General features: G+C 44.7%; 1 protein-coding gene across 1 annotated transcript in view; it reads left to right on the top strand.

Moving 5' to 3' along the window:
- The first annotated feature begins 5,295 nt into the window (after positions 1–5,295).
- SAE1 (SUMO1 activating enzyme subunit 1) overlaps positions 5,296–24,655 on the top strand; it is a 405,755-nt gene continuing 386,395 nt past the window's right edge. Inside the window, exon 1 of the mRNA XM_069207582.1 lies at positions 5,296–5,529. Within this exon, the coding sequence (XP_069063683.1) occupies positions 5,444–5,529 (86 nt within the window). The 5' untranslated portion in view covers positions 5,296–5,443. The remainder of the gene's footprint in view (positions 5,530–24,655) is intronic.

Below are 24,655 nucleotides of genomic sequence, written 5' to 3'. Positions count from 1 at the left end.
ATTATGCCAGCAATGGTTAAAAAGTTCCTGACTTGATGCTGTTAAAAAACATCTTAGTCTCCAGTCTAATGATACAGATTTGTAGAATTTCTTGTTAGGCCCCAAAAGACAGTGCAAAAAGTGCTTTGTATATGCAGTATATAATTAAATTTGGAAACTTTCCCAACAAGAAGCTGCTGCCCGGTTAGGGCAACTAGATCAGGAAAAGTTACAGAAAGCATTAGCCATTATAGATAATGGGATTAAAACCTTGTCCAACCAGATATACACTTTGAACAACATTGTCTCTTCTGCAATATACATAGTGCAGAGAGACATGGCATCTTTACACAATGGACAGAGTCAAATAAAGTCCACTATACAGTTAGGTTGGACACTACAAACATTGAAAGTAGGCCGCGTTCCCTGGCAACATGTTAGCTCAAGGGACATATTTTCAACATTTAATTTAATGTAACAACAATGAATAACTGCTAAAAAGGAAGCAACCTTTGTCATGCTAAACATTGAGAAAGCAGAAAAGTTGCCTTTTACTGTGGCTGAAATACCATCTGCTGAATGGTTAATACACGGGGTTATTAATCTGCTTATTTCAGCACTTCAATTCACATCCTGCTTGACACACATTCCAGTAGGCAGATATGAAAGGCTGGGAGATAGTTACATACACGAGGTTTGAGACCTCACCTTTTCGTGCAATTGTTTCAATGGCATGAAATAGATCTTTGTTAGCGTCAGTGAATGCAAGTCTTTTGTCAGCCATTCGATGGTTCATAAGCAGCTGTCTTTGCACAGGGCATGTAATGCTTCAGCGGCAAACTTGGCTTGCTATCTGAAATGAGTTCCAGTTCCCTTGATTAGACCTGCGTTCCAGGTGCTCTCAAATGGGAGCTATGTACTCCTTAACAGTGAGAGTTGTTGTGGAATGCGAGCCGGAATAGCTTATGTCATTTCGGTCTCCCAAATTTTCACCTGTTGCAGGAATGTCCTCTTTCCCCTACACAACAAAGGGAAGTAGAAGAGATTTGGCCTCATATCGCTACTTCAGATGTGAACTTTGACAAGTTGAGCAGACTCAAGACTTTATTGTTTCAAAAACATGTGGTGCTTACATTTGCGTGCAAGACCTATGCGCTTCAAGCTGCAAGGTCATCTGCAGAGATTCAGTCCCTTGTAAGTACAAACTTTCCGAGACACTTTGGTGAACTTGTGAGACAAATATTTAACACATCCAGTACTACTGAGGTCATGCCTTTCTTTAAGGTTGTTGGTTCTGGTTTCATTCACACCTTTTCCTCTATAGTTGGCTTAATACCTTCAGCCATCCACTTGATATTTTTGAGTGTTTTGGGGGGATTTCCTATTACTTTGGCTATAATAAGTGGCATTCTGCTGTTGCTATTTTTTCTGCCAATGGCTGTTCCTTCACAACAAGGAGGACTGAAAGCGCTTCCACCAGCACAACTGTGTTGTGAATGCATGATGTAGTATTTTGGAGCACCACTCCTGGAACAACTGGAATGTGACTGGTCTCTGTCATTTAGACCGGTTTTGGATTGTGTGCAGCCCGTATTTCGATGCCTTTGGTGCCTTTACTAATGTGCACTGAAAGTTTGTCTTTCTGTGCGGCGCTTACTTTCATTGGATCCTGATCTGTTGATGTTCTCGCTGAGAGCTCATTACCAGACATGTGTGTTGAGGGTGCATTTGCTACGGGAAGCTGTCTATGAGTTGCCCTTCATGGATTATGTAGCTCTGAACTCAACATTGGGCACAGCACAGAATAATACTGCCTCAGCTGGAGCTCAGGCTTTGGATCATGAGTCCTTAGTCCTTAGTTTTCCTTTGAAACGATCTTGCCATTTTACCACTTGCCAAAGTGGAATATTTCCTGGCTTAAATTGTCCCAGATATAATTGGCAATTTTAAAAATTACATTGACTTTTGAATTCAGTTTTATTGACGCCACTGCTGATGTTTTAAATTGCCTCTTTTACCACATGCTCGAGTGTCTTTTAACTTGTCATTATTGACATTTATGTTTATATGCTTTTATGAATAGGTTTTAGTATTTTTCATATTTCATTTTAGGCTTTTAACCACCTTTGAACCGGCAAGGGGAAAGTGTTGTATAGCTATTTTGGCCATGTTTCAGGCACGTTAATTTAGCAAACTGGGCCTGCTGTTGTGCACTTCAGCCCAGCTACCTTTTATTCAGCATTGCTTTGTTTTTCTAGCATTAGCCACATTTGCAGTGTTGTTTTATTTTCTCTATCTGGTTATTCTTTCACTTAGGAAAGCACTGCATTTTTACACAACATTCATTTCACTTTGTGCTTTCCTCAAGGCTGCAATCTGATAGGGTTGCCGGCAAAAGTGGTACGGTGTGTCTCTGACATTCACAGAAACATACATATACTTACGTGGGGACGTTTTCTTAGAACATCAACTGTTTTATTATAAGAAAACTTCTCTGACCCACACCTGTTAGAGGGAGATTCCAGCCAGATGACCACGACTGCATGCTGAATGCTGAATGTCTTTGCTACAGCTGCTAGCTTAGGCTACCGAATCCCTGGCCTATGTGGGGAAGGTGTCTTTTTAGACAACAGGCTTCCTTGCTCAGGTACCGGGGATGATGTCTTCCCAGGGGGGAAACCTGAAGGGCGGATTATGGCTTTTCACTCTGTGCTCTAACATAGCTTAGGTAGGAAAAAAAATATATATATATATATTTATATGTATAAATATATATATATATCATACTCTCACTAATATATATATCTATATATATATATATATATATATATATATATATATATATATATATATATATATATATAAATCCTAGTGAGAGTATGATGGGACTGTTTTTGTGTCTCACTCTTCTTGTTACAATTTTGCTTCCAGTGTGTTTTAGCATCCTAGTTATCGCAACACATGTCATTTTATAAAAGATGCAGTTACTTCAATAAACCTTAATGAACTATACTCTGCTTCTGTTTGTCTTTGCCTGTGTGCGACTAATGTAACTGAGAGAAAGGGATGAGATCTGATTGACCACTATTCCCCTGAGGAGTCCTCTCTGTCATGTGCCCAGTTGCCACAATCATCCCCACTCTTGGGTGGAGATGAGGCACTGCTAGTTGGCCAGAAAACCTGGATTGGGCCGACAGGTATGACATGGTGTGGGATTTTACTCAGTTGATTATTGAGATTTTATTCAAATCTCCTCTGTGACTTCATTGTAAAGATGTGTTAAAGTATACAAACATAGATATATAGTATAATTGTACGTTTATGTAGATCATGCCATGGTCTAACAGCAGATTTTGAAACTGGTGAATAAAGTTTGAATCCAGCACAATTAACCTCCTACGGTCCTGGGAAAATCACTCAATCAACCCTAGTCTAAAAACCACAAGCAATATCAAAGCCAATAGGTCGTACTTATGCAAGATCATTTAGCTTTGTCTATGCTATTTCTTAGCCATGTACAGCAGCGTAGTCGCTATGCAACATGGCAGAATGTTTTTTAAAAAGTGTTATGATGTGGTCAACGCTTGCTCCATCGTAGCGCTTTCTTATTTTATTTTATTTTGAACCATGCTGCACATCAGCCGCGCAGCTGTACAACATTGCAAATAAGATTGACAAAGCCAATAGGTCTCGCATAGGGGAGACCTATTGGCTTTATCAATGCTTTGGGAAAATTTTGATATGATGAGGCTAGCGCTGGACGTGCCTAACTTATTCATTAGGTTGAGCGCGCAAGCACTTTGACCTGTTGTAATATATCTGTGGGCTTTTAATCGCGCCCACCACACGCCCATCGCTATCACTCGTTCATGGGCTTGCCTCTCAAAATCCTTTGTTATCATTGGTAAATGCTTTACGTTTGCCTCTCCTTGGGGTGGTTTTGTTACCGTCTTGGACACCGACCCTGTCACATGGATAATTGTCAGTTTGCCAATATGTTTGACTGCGAGTAAACTTCTTTTTCCTTTTGTGTCTCTCCTTTGCGCTCATGCTCATGGCGGTTGTGGCGCATTGACTCGGCTCGCTTATGTCAACTGTTTTACTTTTCATTTTCTATTTATGTGGCAAGAAAAGTCCTTTTAGGAATTTACAAAGCTAAGCAAACACGAGACCCATTGCATTGCAAACGCTTGTTTAAGCTTTTTCAGGGCTGGAGCTTTCGCATTATGGCTGGGAGCAGCTTACGTTCTAAGGGCCTTGTTTGTAATACTATTTTAGCAGGCCTGGTAGGTCTGAAAATGTGTAACACAATATGCCCTCTAGAGACTGAATATATGTTATGCTGCAATGTTATCTGCCCTTCTCTTTCATGTGTTTATTCCCTCTAGGGGCTGACTGTATGGTTATATGACCATGTTTCTTCTTTGTGACTTTTTTTTAACAGAAATAGGAAGAGGTTTTTAATGGTTTTCAAATGCTTTTAAATTTTGAGTATGTGTTTATTTTATTAAAAACCATTGTTCTTATGTCTTCTGTATGTTTCTTTTATGGATATCTTTAAAAAAATCTGAATAAAGATTATGACTGAGTGACTGACCATGTTTCTTCCAAATGCCATTTTTATTGTGGTGTTCTCTAGGAAATGTTCTGATCATTACAGTCTAAGGCCAAGTGTATGAAGGTATGCACAAACACAATTTATTTCTGATAAAGGGAGACCTATTGGCTATGGTAATGCTTGTTCTATCTTTAAGAAAGCATACCTTTAATTCTAGACTTCTGGCTGTAATATGTCTAAAGTGGGGAAACAAATAGGGAGAAATTAAAAAAAGACATGTGGAAAATGTAATGTCCAATTAAAATTAATTGGGGTGGACGGAATTTTGAGGAAAAGAAACAAAACTACATTTCTGTCTTAAAAATCGCCCAAATCTAGAAAGTTGCCACGCAAAGGGAAATCAATATTGTAACACCCATTCATTACTATAATTTAAATAAAACATTGAATGAGCATCGTGCATAAATACAGTCAGTTGAATGGGATCGGTTTAACATGAAGCAAATTGGTACTGTGTTGTGTTTGGCGGGTTAACGTTCTAGCTTTTTATTCAGAAGTACAGCTGTGGGCGGGCAGGGGGAGATTTTGGAAAGCTAGATTATACACCATTGGTTGCGTTACTGAGGCAGGTTGGGTTTAGTGGAACGTATTATTGTCCCATGAAAGGGGTAATATGTATCGACAGAGTACAGCCCCTTTTTGTACTCCCATTCAGTGTTTATCTACTTCCAATATGGCCGCCTCCTGGTTTATTATTTAATTCACGCAGTCTAGTCTTTTTTTGAAGTCTTTCTTTCCATGCTCGGTTCAGTCAGTGAGCGCGGGCCAGTTACTAGGTTTTGGAACGCTGATCAACTCAAGTAGTCAGGCGTTGGATTTGGTTAATCCGGGGCGCAGTTTTCGAAAATGGTGGAGGAAACTGTGATTAGCGAAGAAGAAGCAGCCCAGTACGATCGACAGATCCGTCTCTGGGGACTAGAAGCGCAAAAGCGGTGAGCACCGTTGAACGGATACAAAGAAGGCTGTAGCATTTTGAAATGATGGTGCCAGTCATCGTTTGATCACATGGGTAGCGGTGTGACAATATGGGACGTTTTAGGAATGCTTGGTTTGTGAAGCTGGGGCACTTTAACTTCGGGATGGGCTGCGTTGACCCTAGGTTCGTACTCTTAACAATGGGTGTTCATAAGATGACCTGATGTCACTGGGACACTACTGTTCCATTCCTGGACCATGTTTTTACATATCATTCTAACACGCCAAAACGAACATAAGCAACAACTTCAAGAATACACTAATATGTAAAAGTAAACCGAAGTAATAGCTGGCATAGTGAGATTTCCACGCGACACTTGTGCTACTGAAAGAACGCATATGAAAAATCCTTTCCTTTTAGACAATTGCTTTTTCTCCCTTACATCGCACCGCGTCATTTTATGCAATATTCTACACTTTGCGGTAGTAATGCTGCAGTTCTCTGACAAATTTGGGTCCTTCCAGTCCTTTGTATCTGTCCAGACTGAAACTGAAGTGGTCATGACTTGAAACTCCGTTGGAGAGCGTTTGCAGATGTTGAACACAGTTGATCATAGTGTGCTACTTAGATGTCTTTAGGCACTTGTAGCTGTCCAAGGATTGTGTTATAGGAGGGATTCGTGTTTCTTAAAGAGATAAAGCCTTTGGATTGTCCTTGGGCTCCTATGTGTCGCTCAAGTGACCTTTTCTTTTTGGCTGCCGCCATAGTGATTCCTATTATTGTTTTGCTTTTTGTATTTGTAGTTCCTAAAGGGTGTAATTCCCTAGGAGTGACAGGAAATGTCACCCAGTTTGTTGCACTGCTCTTTCAGTAACACATCTGGACTACATTCTTAGCTAGAATTGATCTGGGATACTATTAATTTTCACAATACTGAAATTAATTGTGGTGTGGAGGACGTTGGAGCTTTAATTTTGTCCGTTGTGTGTTTAATTTTTAAAATAAAATCAGAATGTGCACTCCGATTTTTTGGGTCACTGAGCTGGGTTACTACAGTTTCCAGTGCACCAAACTTTTACTGGGGCCGGGATCACCTGTCCCCATTTTTTACATTAATTATTTAATTTAAAGGACAGCTGTATATGCATACGTGCCTGTTGGATATACATGAACTCCCTAGCTTGTGCACTGGTTCTCCTGAGGTTGGTCAACCTATTTTTTGCAGGCCAAGTCAAGAATACTTTATTCGATTAAAAGTATAATCATAAAAGTAAAACATACGTAGGAAGCTAGTAAGCTATGGAGAGATTTCCATCAGTGGTGAGAGTCCTGGCTATAATCACCTCTGAAACAGTGAACTGACTGATTTGTTGCCCTTAAAGAGTGTGGTGACAAGATGAATGAAAAAACACATTTAGATTTGTTACCAAAAGTGGGACCTAAAAGAAGGTGCGGTTGCTTCATACTGCTGACAGTTCAGTGAAGCAGAGAGAGAAGATTCTTAGAGAGTGGGTCTGAAAAACGGAGGTGTTGATGGAGAACTAGCTTCCCCTGATTTGCACTCTGCTACATTTGTGAGCAAGAAATCTTTGCTGGGAGTCAAGCAGGAGATGATGGCAGAGGTACCTGTAATGTCCTTGGGTTCCTCTTAAGATTGATGGTGGGGCACAGGAACAAGAAGCTTGTTTTCGTGAGTGAGGAAGTGCTTTCTTGGACTGATTTGTCTCCAGACTAGGTTGGACACGAGTTTGTGGACTTGTGGGGAAATGTTTGGAATACTCTTCCAAGAGGGGTGGGCAAGGCAGAAAGGGTATAGTTGTTTAGTATCATGTAATTATTTTCTTTTTTATGCTTTCTCCCTAATCCTTAGGGCTCTGTGGAGTCACAGAGCTATTCAAGGGGATTTCATTGATGCAGAAGTGGTTATCAAAGTGGGAGAGCTTACTCCCATTTATGGGGTTGTACCTCAGTCTAGCCCAGAAGGGCTGCATTTGTTTATACTCATTACATATAGGTAAACTATAAACTTAATATTTAATAGGTTAAACTATTCAATAAATTGGATGGGCAGTTGGCCCATACGCCTTGCCAAACCTACCTCAATTGACAGAAAGCTCCATAGAGCTATAGGAGTTATCAGTGCTGAAATAGCCCTCACAGAGAGGCGACTGTCATTGCATGCCGAGGTTACATCGGAGGATAGAGTTGATCATGACGTTCTCTACACGATTGATGTGGCTTGTCCCCACCCCCCCACTCCGTGGGCCTAGGTGAACTAGATCCTAGCGGCACCAGTGACACTTGCTCAGATAGCTTTGAGCAACCAAAAAAGAGAGCAAGAAAGTGTAAGCAACCTACCGTGGGCACAAGAACAGTTGGGTTGTTCTCATCAGCTGTTTTTCCATCCCAGTTGAACTGGAAGGTGCCAAGTGTTTTATCCCAGCCCATGCCCCCAGATGGGGGCACACCTGATATGTACAGGTCTATCTTTGTTGAATTTACCTCTAGAGTCAAGGACTTATTGGTAGAGCAGTGAATTCCAATTTGCGCTCGCCTTGCAACTATTGAGAATAAGCTGACAGAAATCAATGGATTACTGTCCCAGACAAAGCCTATACTTGATAAACCTGTAACATGCCTGGGTAGTAGTGGGGCCCCATCTCTGGGGTTGGGGGGTGAGGGGTTAGGGGTTAGGGGTTAGGGCCAATCGCTCATTTGTGACTAAAGATCACCCTTCATTCATCTAATCCAAGAACGGCCATTCCAGTGGGGTCATCTGTTCGTGGTCTAAGTAAGAACGTTTTGTCCCCAAACACTTCTGCCCTCCAGGCTCATCCTGGAAATGCCAGCCCAATTAAGGCAGACTTAGTACCTGACAAAGGTTGCTCCTACTCAAACCCAAACATCCACCCACTTTCCAGCAAAATTCAGAGGAGAGCAAAGTTGATGGTAATTAATTTTTCACCAGCTTCATGTCCCTATGTAGTGTCTCTTGTAGGTGTCCTGTCCATTTCAGGTGATAGTGTCGAAACAAATGAAGCATTGTTAAATAAGACCATGGGGTGGTTAGTGCAACACAGAGGCTTTCCTCTTGCCCTTTCTAGAGAGCTGCTCTATGTGAGGAGAGTGGCCTGGATTGGATCAGGCAGGGCGGATTGAGATGGTGTCTGTGTCATCATCAGCTTTAGATTAATTTCCCTGGCTAAACACGTCTTATTTCGTGAGCACCTAGATAGGTCTTGTATAGGGGCTGTTTTCTTAGGCTACTTTTATTGATCCTTGGCCACTGAGAACCCCACAGCTCCCCATTTGGCTTTTGCTGAGAACACAGGGAGGTAATTCCACCGCGTCCAGATTGCCCTGTGGGCCGCGCGGTGCCCTATTTTCAGTTCCAACACAGAATTACTTTGACATATTAGACGGGGTCGATTGACTCTTTATTGTAGGAAATCAAGACCCTATTGGCTCAATGATGGTGGGGCAGTGGGGTCTGATTCCGTCTCATTGAGTTTGGAGGCTGGTGCTAGTAGTAGCCCAATAATTAATATGGGCAATTCCAGTCAAAAGATTGAACTGATAGTTCCATCTTCAAGGTTGATCCTTGTCCATCAAGCTAGGAGACGCAGATACAGGTTGATAGCTCTAGTGCTGGTATTGAAGCGCTTGTTAATCACCAAGCGATCTTTAGCCAGGGTAAAGTCCTCCAAGATGAAGTTGGGACAAAAGAGAAGCCTCATGGTCCCACAATACTGATTGAATTTATCTGTGGTTAGGTATTGGTTGAAGCATCAAAGTCTGTCAAAGTTTTGTCATGGAATGTAGCTGATCTAAAGGGAAATTAGATAACCCTGACTGGGCTGCATTTGCAACCCAGTATGACATTTGCATGTTCCAAGAGACGTGGTTGACAACTGAAATAGAGTTTCACAGGTATGCCACCTATTCTAAAGTTGCTAAGAGTGGTGTTGGGGGAAGGGGAAGACCCTCTGGTGGCCTCTCATCATGGGTGGCTTCACACCTGGGCAGTCTGGTTAGGCATGTGGAGACAACAAGTGATGACGTTCTATGCCTCTCTCTCCTATTCCCTGATGCCAGTGAATTTTACTTGGTCAATGTGGACTCTAGACCTGTTAGTACAGGTTGTGTGTCTTTGGTGATAGGCTATCTTGCTGACTTCCTCTCTACTCTTTGGGGAGGGGGAGGGCTTATAAAGTACTTGGTGGGGATTTTAATTGCTTTTTCGAACCGTTGAGCATTTTCCCTGATAGTTTTGTGTCTGAGGAAGATAGGTTATGGGGAATTCCTGCATTGACGATCGATCTGCTCAAGAAATGGACTATGGGTGAACTAATTCAGATAAGTGTGGGTCTCATACATTCAATCGTCTAGGGCGGTCTTCTACTATTGATTATATCTGTGTTGATGTCAGGTTATGGCCTGATGTCATCGACATGGAAGTCATAGCAAGGCACGATAGTGGATATAATGCATTGTTGTTTGAATTGGGGAACTCGCACATTTGAGCAAATGGGGGGGTAGGGAGGTGGGACATTTTGGATTGGATCGGAGGATAACCCTGGTGCCTAATAGGTGCTGAGTCAAATGGGAGGAGTTTACTCTGTCCCCTGAATCTGTCCAGCAGTTGTATAGGGTTATTTGCCTAGCTCAAGAAATATGGAGAAGTGTTTAGACCTGGCAGAGAAATCGAAACTTTGGTGTGGGATCATAGCCACGCACCAAGAACTAGTGGAGGAATTAAAAAATCAATTCCAAAAGGTCGCTACTTGGGGGAGCCCAAGGAAAATGTCCGCTGGGTGGTACAACAAACAGTGCCATGTGGCCAAAACTGAACTTTTAAAGGCCATTAAATCCAAGAACACAGTGTGGGTTCAGTCTGCCAGAAATGATTACAAAATGTGCCTAGCTTCCACCAAGAAAGAGTGGGAAACACAAAAGTGGGAGGCCTTGAATGGGGCACTCAAACAGAAGGATTTTAGGCTATTCTGGCAAGTGGTTGCCATGGGGTCCTCTGGAGCAATAGATAACGTTTCGGCCAAACAGAGATTATACAGTGAATTCATTTAAGTTCACTGTATAATCTACATGCAGGGGACGATGCTTTGGTGGGTCCTAGTTTCTGAGTGTCTCTCAGCCCCATGTCAGTGAAGTATACCCCAAAATCACTATGGATGAGATGGCTAGTGCAGTCAGACAGCTCATAGGAAGGTGCCAGGACTTGACAGAATCCCAGAAGACTTATTTTGTTAGGTGCCAAAATTTGGAACCCCTACCTCACAGGTTTTTTTCAGTGCTATTTTGGAGGGAATGCCCTCTCCTGCGTCCTGGGCAGGTGCTGAAATAATACCCATCTACAAGAAAGGTTCCCCCTACTCCCAGCAAACTACAGGCCGATTAGTCTGATCGACACGGTGCAAACATTGTTTGCACATGTGATCTTGGAAAGATCACACGGATGAATGGAGGATAGTAGTGTCCTTCGTCCCCTACAGGCGGGCTTCAGGAAGTCTACTTCCACTGTAGACTGTATTCCACCTTCAGCTCCTATGTTGGAAGACAGTAGTTCTGGAGGGCTCTAGCCTTTATTTAATATTAATTGACTTACTGGCAGCCTTTGATTTGGTTCCTAGAGAATTCTTGTGGCAGGTTCTGGCAGACATGGGGGCTCCTGTATATCACTCTACTATCATCCAGAGATTGCTTGAGGAGAACTTTGCACAAGTCCAATTTGGCACGTTAGGGAAACTCACAGACACTTTCCCTGTAAGAAAAGGTGTGAGGCAGGGTTGGGTCTTGGTCCCACAGTATTTCTATTGTATATTAATGATCTTATCGATTCACTTAATAACGTCAGTAATGATGCACCACGACTAGCTCTGGATAAGGTTCCCGCTTTAATGTTTTCAGATTACACCCTCCTTTTGTCCAGGACAGTGATGGGCCTTCAAAGGATCCTTGACTGCTTTATCAATTTTTGTAGATTTAGGGGATTGTAAATCAACCTGAGCAAAACCAAATATATGTTTTTCAGTCCTACTCCAATCACTCGCCCCGGCCCGAAGCTGTATGGGTTTTTGTTTTGGAGAGGGTGAAGGCATTTGAATACTTAGGGGTGATACTTGGGGAGCGCATGGATTGGTCTCTACATATTGACAGGCAAAAGTTTAGATCAGCAGAGTTCACTGGCGGCTTAGTAAGGGCCTTAAATGATTCCTTTTTCAAACCAGTCAGCCCTGTGGTGGAATATTCAGGTCGCAAGTGATTGTGGCGGTTCTGAATGAGGCTGAACTTTGGGGGGACACAAAGCGGGGACTGGGATGCAAAAGCTTGAGAATGGTTTTCTGAGGCAGCTATTAAGCCTTCCATCAAGCACACCCTTAATTCCGTTGAGGTTTGATCTGGGAATAAGATCAATGACTGAAAATCTGGGGCTCAGACCTCTTCTATTCCGGAGGAGACTTTGGGCCACCCCGGAATTAAAATCTTATAGGAGAGTATTAAGAAAGTATGGGCTTGCCGGAGGCAGGAAACCTGCCCTGGTTGTGTTACATTAGGAATACCTTGGCTAAGTTGGGCAAATCCAGGTTGTGGGAGGATCCTGTAGTGGGCTGTCAGTTACTGCCTAAGAGACCTTGCGGTTTCATATAAGCGCTGTAGATTGTCCATGATTTTAGAGAATGGTTCATTGGGCCCATTGATCTAAAGATCCTTAGAGTTGATGGTTCACTACGGACATGAATCCTTATTAGGCGAATTTCCCTCGCTGTTGGCACGTAAACTGTTTGAACAGCTCAGGCATAGTTCATTGCTGGTACTTGTGTTTACAAGTAAGTGGACGAGTGGCAATAATTCCTCTGAATTTGACCTACCCTGTTTGAGGGAAAGGTAAGGAGTCTGAGGCCCATGTTTTTTTCTTCTGTAAAATGTATGCCCACCTGAGAAATAAGTGGTTGCTTCCGATTTGTAGGCTTTTTAGTATTAGGCAATATATAGAGGCACTCAAAATTTTAAAAACCAATGCTTGGCAGCCAGTCATTTTCTCAGTTGCGAGATTCGTATTCACGTCCTGGTGTATTCATGAAAGGTATTTGCATTCGGCCAGCCCTGACTATGCCCTGAGACTTGATGAGTGTTACATTTCTTACCCCAAAGAGTGCATTATCCACCAATTTTATCTCCGTTTTGTTTTATATGTATGTGTACAGTATTGCACTTTGTAGCTAATGGAGATGTATCGCCGAACAATGTTAATCTAATTATGTTTTCTATGTACATATTAAGTATATATATTCTTTTTTATGATGTGCTTTTATGGCTGCTAGCCGCAATAAAGCATTTTTGACTGATTGACTATTAAATATACTTTTTGGTATTGTGGTCTCATCCTCGCACTCTATTCCTTCTGCTGCATCACCCTTAGCAAAAACACCTGAGTACTGGTGACACTACTTCAAGCAGCAAACACAGTTTGCAAAATGTCTGTCTCAGTTGGGGTATGTATATTTTCCACAACAGGGTTTTCAGAACATCCATATTTTATGTCCAGCCTGCTGTGAAAGATCTGCATTTTATGGCAAGGCATGGAGGTTAACATTATACTAGTTGAAAGCCTTAAGTGAAATACTCCACAGCACTTCCCTCTGGTTTAAAATAGAAGCACTTAAACACTGAATCTCCGGACCAATCTGTCAACTTTAAAGTATTCTGCAAGCTATCACTAAACATAAATGCCCATGAAGCCAAAGTCCCAACCACTCCCGTACCCCCAGATGTGCCCAAAAACAGAAAATTCAATACCAGCTTTTTTCATAACTTCTTTCGCCAACATGGACCTGATTGGCAAAGACACATTTGTGTGGGGTAGTTAAACAAAACTAACAACTTATGACTCCCTTGTCGTTCTCACTTATGGTTCTCATACTCCTTAACACCTAGTACCACACACAGATATTATTCACCAGTAAAAGCTGGATTAAAAAAGTATTTAATGACGTAGTCTTAGTCCTCATTGTCAAATAAAAATACACCCCTTCTATTTGGGGAACACTGGTATTAACGTTTATTGTTAACATTGGTGTTTTTTTAGAACGGTTTCAATCATAACAGTCAACTTCAACATCTAACACGTCAATGCCAGAAACTCGTTGTGACCCCCTCCCCCCCCCCCCCACCCCCCCAATTGTTCAGAAGAATGGAATACCTAATTCACATTCCGCACTTATGCGTAGCAGGACGTTGGCTGCTTACCAATCTTAAATCTTATAAGACTCCTAATTAACACATTTTGATTCATTGTCAAACCATTCATCAGGTGACCAGCTGTAGTCCCTAAGTTATGCAGATAAACAGACCTATCGGATAAGACCCCCCTCAAACAACTCCGCATAATATTTATTCGAAACCATTCTATATGCTCTCTCATTGTCTGGCGTCAAGTAATCTGAAATCTCCCATGCTACCAAAATTAAATGATTCTGGATTGCTAGATGGTGCAGCTGCCCTGTGAGACACAACAATAGCTCTGTAAACCACAGAAGCAAAAACATATAATCCATCAACATGTCTGTTACTCTTACTTTCTATACCTGAAAGCTCCATTACCACCACCACTTGTTCTTTTACAAAATGTATTCTTACTACTCTCAAAATTATTGACTAATGGGGAAATCTATTTTGGAGACAAACAATGTTTGATGAAACATAGCCTGCCCCCACCCTCTCACCAACACCCCAAAGGGGATCAATTAAATGGACCCCCTCCGAAGGGGTCTAAAAACAGGATAGGAGATGAACCCTTCAGGACCTTGAAGCACTCCAGCTCCTAGGCCTCAAATGTGCTCCAGTTTGCATCACCACTCCCGTCATGGACATCATACACCTGGACGCTACATTAGCGTTCAGCTTACAGACAGTTGCTTCCACTGGTCCTAGGTCTCCCCGAATCGGCCATGGATTTGTTCCTAGATCAGCAATGGCTAAGCATGCTCCATCCAGGCTTCAAAAGAAATATTGGCCTTCGGGTCAAGATCCATTATTTCTTTGCAGTGATCTTCTGGCCTGCTCTGCCCTTTTCGATTCTGAAAAAGTCCATTCCACCTCTCCATCATCCTCTTCACCTCCAGTTATGGAGAGTGGAAAAATTGGACTCCGCAGGCTGCAAAGTCTGCAATACAGCGGCCACGTCAATGAAGGCAGCCAGTGCTAGGCCCTCTTGGGCAGGTATGACTGAGCTCTTTGGGATTCAATCCAACTGTTTGCCGACCACCTGCCTAAGGACAAAAGGGAAGTCTTCTTAGAGATTGTCCACGAAGGGCCAATGGTCTTTAATCAGATTATAAGCGCAGCAGCGGATTTTTCCCTCCTTGCCGCACATGGCTCTACTGTCACGGAGTCACCTTGCAGAGGCATGCTTGGCCCCGGCTAACATCTTTAAAACCGGAAGCACAACAACGCATCCAAAATTATCCATTCTCAGGTTCCACACTATTTGGCAGCCATGCGGACGACGAGATGGCAAGAATGAAGACTGAGATGGACACATTAAAAGCTGTGGGTCTGGAGAAATCCAGAGAACATTGCAAATCGTTCCGAACCTACCAATGTTGGTTTTACTCACAGGGGGTTCAAACCTTTCAGTGACTTCTGAGTAGATCTCAACAACAACACCAGAGATCCTACCAACCACAGCTCAAGCAGACAAGAGGTCACTCTGCCCACAACCCACTCAAGGTGGTAAACAAGCATCAGTCACAAAACCTTGAGTCTTCCCTTCCCCCTCTTCCATTATTCACTTCGGTTGAGGGAAGCATTACACATTATCTGGAAGAGTGGCAATATATCACAACAGACACCTGGGTATTAAATATTGTGCAGCAGGGATACTGTCTCAGGTTTACCACTTAACCACCGTTCCACCAAAGCCATCCACTTCCCATCTTGACTTACTCAGGGAAGAAATCAACATCTTGTTACAAAACAGGGGGGTGGAATCCGTTTCCAACAGTCAACGTGAGAAGGGCATTTACTCCAGGTATTTCCTTATACTAAAGAAAGACCAGCACAAATTCAGACCCATCCTCGATCTAAAAGTCTCCAACAAGTGGATTCAAAAGGAGAAGTTCATGATTATGGCTTTACATAAAAAATAACCCTAACTTCATCAAGGGGATTGGCTTTGCTCCATCGACCTTCAGGATGCATATTTCCACATTCCCATTGCCAGGAAGCATTGGAAACGTCTCAGATTTCTTGTGGGGCGTGACCATTACAAGTACTTAGTTCTACCATTTGACCTCAAGTCAGTGCCCAGAACATTCTCTAAGTGCATGGCTGTTGTGGTAGCCCATCCAAGCATCTTCATCTATCCTATCTAGACGACTGGCTCATAAAGGCGTCCACTTCTCACGAAGCCCAACTGCATTTTAATTGGACTTGGGAGCTCCTTCATAGGTTGGGTCTTCACGTCAACTTCAGCAAGTCCACGTCATCACCTTTCCAGACGTTAGATTACTTAGGACCTTCCATTGACACCATCCACGCAAATGTGTGTCCTTCAGAGGAGCGACGCTTATTGATCCTTTAGAAATGTCAAACTCTCAGGAGGGCGCCTCATCCATCAGCAAAAGCAATCTCATCTCTTCCTCAGCTCAATTGCCTCCTATATCTTTCTCACTTCCAGTGCTTGCCTCCACATGCAACCTCTCCGGGAGTATCTAGAGGACCAGTGGGAGCAGCTGACGGGCAACTGGGAGAGCAGGATCACACCCTCCCTACATGCAATATGATCCCTCAAGTGGTGGTGCTCTCCAAGCACTCTCCTCCAAGAGATGCCATTTTACCAACAGATCCCTTCTCAAACCATAGTGACGGATGCATCATTGCTCAGATGGGAAGCCCACATGGATCACCTCCAGATTCAAGACTCATAGAGAGGTGACTTACCATATCAATCTCCTCAAGCTCTGCGCAGTTCATCTAGCGTTCAATGCCTTTTACCCATCATTCACCATCAACACCATGCTTGTTCAGACAGGCAATACAACCACCATGTGTTACCTGAACAAGCAAGGGGGCACCAGGGCCAGAGCCTTCCCACTAGAGGCCGAGACAATTTGGAAATGGCTTTTAGCCAGGAAGCTGACGGTACAGCAACTCACCCTTCCAGGTGTACAGAATGTGCAAGTAGGCGCTCCCAGCAGAGCTCTCGATGAAAACCAAGAGTGGGTCTTGCACAAAGAAGTGGTACAAAGTATCTTCTACTTGTGGGGTGCCCCTTCTATCGACGTCTTCACCACAGCAGAAAAAAACAAAATGCAGCAACTCTGCCTCCAGGTATTACCATCCAGAGTCACAGGGGAATGCCCTGTGGATCAACTGGTCAGGCAAATTTCTTTACACCTTTCCATCAGTTCCCCTGATCCCAACAGTCCTGATCAAGCTGTTCCACTCCAGAGCCAAGATGATCCTAATTGCTCCAGAGTGGCCATGGCAATGGTGATTCCCGGACCTTCTTCACCGTTCACAGCGTCCACATCTCAAGCTGCCATGCAGGTCAGACCTACTGACGAAATTCGAAGGACAGGTGGTACACCCCAATCTCTCCTCCTTGAATTTGATGGCATGCCTCCTGAGGTAGTGCAGTGTGGACATTTGAACTTACCCCAAGACTGCATACAGATCATCAAGGAGGCTGAGTGGACTCCTGCTCTCTCTGCTTAAGCCTTCAAATGGAAGAGATTTTGCATCTGATGTTCCTCTAAGAACGTAGACCGGACTACTTGCAAAGAAGATGTGATTCTGATATACCGTTCACATTTGGCTAAATCTGGCTTGCAATTCTCTTGCATAAAGGTTCATCTGGCAGCACTTACTGCCTACAGGAAATGCCCTTCACAAACCTCTCTTTTTCGAATCCCTGTTACAAAGGACTTCTTAGAGGGGTTGAAGAAGGTTTTCCCTCTCATTAGGTGTCCCTCGCCTCCCTGGCAACTCAGTATGGTGCTTTCTCGCCTTGTGGACGATCCCTTTGAAATTATCCACAAAGCATCCTTACAACCTCTTACGTGGAAAACCGCTTTCCTGGTAGCGATCACGTCCGCACGCTGGGGGAGCGAGATGCAAGCACTCTGATCTAAGGAACCATACACTGACTTTCATTCTAGCAAAGTGGTTATGAGAACTCACCCAGAATGCCTTTCTAAAATATATCCGACTTACATGTCAACCAGACTATCTCATTGTCTACATTCTTTCAGAATCCCTCTACTCCAGTAGAAAGGTCTCTTCATTCACTGGATGTTAGGAGGGTTCTGAAGTTTTATCTCGATAAGACAAGGGATATCCAGTGAACGGACCCAATGTTTATTATCTATGCTCCGGTCCGCACGGGATTAGCCATCTCCAAACAGTCCGTCTCCCGAAGGATAGTTTCATGTATTTTGTTGTGCTACCCAAAAGTTTGTAAATCTCTGCCAGCTTAACCAAAAGCACACTACTAGGGGGATAGCTGTTATTGCTGCTTTACTATGCAATATCCTGTTTCCAGAATTTTGCAAAGCAGCTACCTAGAAATCATTACCTACTTTTACCAAGCACTGCTGCCTAGACTCTGATGCTAGAGAAAATGCTCAACTAGAGTCTCTCAGAAATCTGTTTGCTTAAACTGTCTAAGTGACAATATTTTTTCTTCAGCGCAATATGTGGGGATGGGCCTGCTACTCTATTCAGTGCTTATCACTATACATGGAAATCCCCTATGAGAGAAGGAATAGTTTTGTACCTGTAACTCCTGCTCTCTCTTAGGGGAATATCCATGAGCAACTCTTCCTCCTTCCCAGTGGAATGGGCAAAGGTATCCTTACAATCTTTTTATGTCCATGATCGCCTTCAAAAAGAACTGAAGCAACTGCCACCAGATTGGCATGATGGAATACTGGTGGTCCCTGGGTTCTTAAAGGTACAGCCGCTATTCTAGACATATAATAGCAGCCTATGAGGCTACTCTGCCCTGCTCTCCCTCATCTCCATCATAAAAAAGGGGTTTTGGGAAGGAGATTTATACTGTTTCAAAACATCTTAAATTATACTTGAGTAATGTACTGGCCTTTTTTGATTTCATGATGAAGAATTGGGCCATTGTAGCCTAGATATATAGGCTCCATGGTCTGTCTTTTTCTTAAGTGTCTTTACAGGAGGTGGCCAAGATGGTGACGTGCGAGGATGCTCAGAAGAGAGCTCCGCTTACGGCCCACAAAGATCCTGAAAATACTCGGTCCCAGGACATCCCAACTCAAACTACGGAATGACCGAAGCACCGTGACCCGCTATGCACCTGCGGAATTGTCAGCAGCAACGCCCGTTATCGATAGCGCAGTCCTGCACTAACTAGGGCCGGCAGCAGAATAGAGGCCGAGACCCGGTGGAAAACTAAGTGCACCGGCACTCGGAGTTGGAAGCAGCGACACCAGTCATCAGGGGGCACCGGAGGTGAGAGATCGACGAGGCGGCAATGCAGACAGGCATCGCCGCTCCTCCTCGGTGAAAAAACGAAGCGGGCCGCCGGGCCTGGTGAGACCACAGAGCCGCGTATTAATGGATGCCACGAGCGGCAGGCTGGGGCATAACTCGACAATGCCGATCCTAACGGGGGCATAACTTAACAACACCACAGCCCGTCGAACTGCAGAGACTGGGCGGTGTGCACACCAATGATCATTTAAATACAGAGTCTGGGTACTGTCAACAACAACGTCGAGACCCATCTGCTACACGGTTTAACCAACATGCGATAAGAATCACCTAGGCACCTTGCCACGGCATGGGGGGCAGAAGAGAGCACGGGGCAACGAATTTGGAGGGCAGCCACCTGGCCTAGGGGCCTTGATGAGATTTCCTTAAGCACCACAAATCGGGGAACCCAAGCAGAATCAGCAACCCCGACCTACCCGGCCAAACAACCAGTCGGACCCTCCTCTCCGCGACCGCCCACCCTCCAAAACACAGCTCACGTCCCTGAGCAGGCCCCCCTACTTGAAGACTCTTCGAGAACGCCCAGAGACAGGTGCCCACCCGCATGAACTAGCGTAACAGGGGCCAACATAAACTGCCACGCCTGTATCGACCCGAACGGTCCACTTTTGGACCCGGATCCGAGTCACAGGACACACATGCCATAGCGTAAGCCACCCAGCTAGCAAGACAACTAATGAACGAGATTAAAACGTGCACAGTCATGGTGAACCCGAAACCCCGAGGGGCCAACTCAAGACTAGAATTACAGCCTCTTCACTGGAACCAGATACAGACTCAAACGCTTTGCGCAAAGTAACAGAGACACTGGCCGTCCACTCCACACAAATAGGCAAAGTGCTACAGGCGGTACTTGACACCAGAACATCACTAGAGGGCAAGATAGATACGGTGGTAGCGGAAGCTAATATCCTCCGAATGGAACATTGGAAATTAGCAGACAGGGTCACCACAGCAGAAACCACTCTTGAAACGACCCATCCAGATATGGAAGACATAAAACTCCGCCTCCAGTACCAAGAAACTGAAATAATGCAGCTGCAAAGGCGTGCGGATGAAGCAGAAGGCTGCTCATGATAAAATAGTGTGAGGTTCCTTGGGTTTCCGGAACGGATCGAACTTCCAAATGCGGAAACATTCCTAGAACGCTGGCTCAAAGAAACAATATTAACACAAGACAACTCACCTTCTTTGACGGTCGAACGGGCACATCGAATTCCGGGGGCCCCCCCCTCGCCTGGAGCCCCCCCTCACCCATTAATAGCGAGATTCTTAATCTACAGAGACAGAGATCAGGTCTTTCACACATCTGGTCCAATAGACATTGAGAACACAAAGATCACGGCCTACCCGGACTACAAAGCTGAAGACCAGCGTAAACGTGCCACCTTTTACACAGCCAAACAGGTACTGCAAGATAAAACCTACTCATACTCCCTTATGTACCCGGCCAGATTACGTGTGGTGGACGGAGACAGAACTCATATATTCCCGACCTCGGAAGACGCATGGACTTGGATACACGCAAAGGGACTAGCAGACCCCACCGTGTAAACTCAAGGACAGAAAGAATGGTTAACCCAGCAGCCACGTCGAAAGAAAAGCTCAATACCCAGAACCAAGTGGCACCCAACTAAGACACAAGCAGCGGACGAACAAGCTCAAACTCTAATGGTGGTAAACAGATTCTCGTGCATACGGACACAGCCCAACCAGGACAACAGCATCACAGACTCAGACTCAGCAAGTAGCCAGCTCGGTCCACCCATATCACCTCTAATTTTCGGCCCAACATTTACCCCACGATCGGCAGATGATCTCTAAAATAGAACATGATGGCTACAACCACATCAACTTGCGCGGTCTCGCCAACGCAAACTACATTAAGTAATACACACGTCCAGCCAGCCCTAGCAACAAGTGCGAGCGTGAAGACTCAGCTGCTCACTGACAAACGCAGACTCCCACGGAAAGCAAACAAGGGACATATTACCACATGACTTTCTTCAACATGCGCGTACAGGCTTCAGTATGTGTAACACAGAGTCCAAGATGGGGAAGGACCACTTCCGCACGGGCCGGAACTCAGGAGCTGTCTTGGACTACTCTTCAAACCCCCCCCTCGCCCTGAACCCAATAGGGTTACTGTATGGACCTAGTTGGGACCAGTGTTCCTAGTTGCACCAGTTGTGCCTGCCAGCTCACTTTTAGATTAACCAATGTAAGTTGTAATATGTCTTCTTCTTTCACTCTTTCTCCAACATGCTCTATATACTTCGGCGCTGGGGGAGTGGGGCTGGCTGGAGGGGAGCGAGAGGGGCCCCGGGTTGGGGCGTGCTCACTCCGGGGACGGACAACACATTGTACCACAAACCCTAAACATAATGATGGCATATAATATAGTAACCTGGTATGTCAGGGGACTGGTCAACACCACTAAAAGGCATAGACTACACACCTGTCTCAAACGCCATAAAGTACATATCGCAATCCTCCAGGAGACACATGCAACCTTACACGAATTGCACGAAATTGGTAAAAACTGTTCAGGCGTGATATATGGTACTAAAACCTCCACATACGCAAAGGGTGTACTGATCTGGATTGCTACGGGTGTACCCTATGCAGTCCAAGACATTCATATAGTCAGCAATGGCAGATACGTCTACCTGCTCGGAGAGCTAGATGGCAAACAATTAGCAATAGCCGGGATATGCGTGCCAAACACGGGTCAAGGGGAGTTCTTACAGACTATGTCCACACAAATCTCACATGATCCGTCTATACCTATCATCTGGGGGGGGAGACTTCAACAGTGTCGTAGACGTGTCAATGGATAGATCCCATCCCCCAGTGAAAGGTGCACAGAGCAGAAAGTTGTCTCGAATATTGGGTACCTGGATCCAAGAAAGGAGGTTACAAGATGTTTGGAGATGTCTACACCCCAATGATAAAGAAAACTCCTTCTACTCACTGGTACACAAGCTCCACACACGGATAGACCTGCTATTATGCTCAGCCACACTAACACATAGGGATTTGGCCATGTAGTATGCACTGTGTATCCTATCAGACCATAGCCTTCTAATCGCCCCGTTAAAATGGAGCAAACAGGCAACACGTATTCTCACATGGCGCCAGCAACCCACACTATTGCGAGACCCCCCTTTCCGAGATAAACTAGCAGAGGAAATAAAGTCCTACTTTGCAATAAACGCTAAGTCGACCGCATCACGTGCGTTAGAATGGGACAGGCACAAAGTTGTCATGAGAGGCATGTGCATGTTAATGTCGGGAGGGGTCCGGCGGTCATTGACCCTAGAACTACAAGATATCGAAGGGACACTACGGAATATGGAATGCGAAATGGCCTCGGGCAGTGTCGACAGATGAAATTAATAAACTTAAAAAACAATGGGGTGAATCTGAAATTCGCCTGCGAAAATGTGATTACCGACATTACACAGCGCGCTTACATGCCGAGGGAGACTGTTCCAGCAAAATGCTGGCTTGGTTAGCAAAAGGGCCGCAATGATACACCCCCATAAACGCTATTCGACACGGGTACGTTAGTAAATACGCAATCCGAGATAAACAATGCCTTTAAGCAATACTACAGCACACTCTACAAGGCTGAACTCCCCCACACCTGTTAAAATTAACAGAGTTTCTCCAAGGTGCCCCGCTGACACGTCTACACACAGAACAACAGGTGGACCTAGATAAACTCATAGAAAGGGAGGAGATATTACAGGCATTGAAACAACTAGCCCATAATAAAGCCCCGGGAATAGACGGACTACCCATTGAATATTACCAGACTTTCCCATCACAAACACTCGTGCCATATTTAACAATGTTACAGGAGGCATACGAATTGGGGCGACTCACAGACTTGCAACGCGAAGCGCCAATCGTAGCACTACATAAAAAAGGCCTTGACCCTCTGGACGTCCGTTCTTACTGACTCTTATCACTATTAAACTCAGACTTTAAGATACTGGGAAAGGTGCTGGCGAACCGCCTCCTACCACTAATGACCACCCTGATACATCCGGACCAATCCGGTTTTATACCCGGACGCAACACCTTTGTTAACATTAGGAATTTACAATGACTAGAGGCCGAGACCCCCGAAACGGATCACTCCCGTGTGGCGGTCTCACTAGATTTAGAGAAAGCCTTCGACACACTGGGTTGGCCCTTTCTGATGGCAACCCTACAGAAAATGGGATTCGGCGCAGTGTTGCGCTGGATATCCATACTATACACTTGCCCCAAGGCACGAGTCAAAACCGGTGCCACCATTTCGGAGGAATTCGAAATAGGCAGAGGAACACGCCAGGGCTGCCCATTATCACCATTATTATTTGCGTTAGCAATCGAACCCCTTGCAGAGAGATTGCCCAGCGAAGCGACAAGATGGGGCATTCCAGATGGAGAGGAATTCCGCATCTTCTCCTTATTTGGAGACGACGCATTAATGCGTCTACGCAATAGCGCCGAATACCTACCGAACGTACTACAAGTACTCAATCTCTATGGCGCCTTATCTGGCCTACGCGTCAACTGGGCCAAATCATGTATATTCCCCATGCAGCCACTCCTAGATCCACGTGACCACGCTGTTACTGGCAATGATTTAAAATGGGAACATACAACTTTTAAATATTTAGGAGTACATATTTACCACAACACCTCCGATTTAAGAGAAGGCAACCTAGACAGAGCGATTAGGTCAATAAAGGGCTCTATACCCTTCTGGTGCTCACTGCCTCTCTCGCCCATGGGCAGGGTAGCCTTGGCTAAAATGATTGTGCTTCCTCGACTACTGTACTACTTCACTGCACTACCACATATACTGCCAAAAACCTTCTTCAAACAATTAACCAAATTGCTGACTGAACTGATATGGGTTAACTGACGTAGGAGAGGGACATGACCAAGATCTGTCTCGCAATGGAGAAGGGCGGGATGGGTGCCCCACAACCCGAACTCTACTACGCAGCAGCACAACTGCACTGGATTCTGACCTGGTTGCAAGACCTCCCCTGGACCGGAGGGTCGCAAAGTGAAAATACAGCTAGGGCGCTCTGACGTACTGAGCTGGCTCATCGGACGAGAGGCTCCTTCGCCTCATAGCAACGTCCTGATAACAGTAGCTGACCGCATCTGGAGCCGTTATGTATCAAGGGGTGACCACACGCCACCATATTCACCCAAGATCCCACTACTAGCTATCCCAGGAGTGGATAAACTACAGGGTAGATCGGGCCTCACTTTATGGGCTGAAAAAGGCATACAATTAGTTGGTGACCTGTTCATAGATGGCCACTTTCCCACCTACGCCTCACTAGCGGAAACATACACCCTGGGTCCGGGCGAGTTTATTATGCATGGGGCACTTAAGAGCCTAATACGCAAAACATGGGGCAGCGGTAGCTCAGAACCACAAACATCACTTATATTACACAAATTGCTGACGGGCGCTGAGATGCAAGCATCTCCTGGATCTATAACACACTACAGGCATGTCCGGAAGCGGTACAATCGCAAGCCAAGTCCAGATGGGACAAGGCCTTACCAACACCACTCAC

This window comes from Pleurodeles waltl, chromosome 9 (assembly GCF_031143425.1).
Source record: "Pleurodeles waltl isolate 20211129_DDA chromosome 9, aPleWal1.hap1.20221129, whole genome shotgun sequence".
In the NCBI taxonomy this organism is placed as follows: Eukaryota; Metazoa; Chordata; class Amphibia; order Caudata; family Salamandridae; genus Pleurodeles; species Pleurodeles waltl.
Note: the sequence above shows the minus strand (reverse complement) of the source record. Positions and strands in the feature narration are given on the sequence as shown.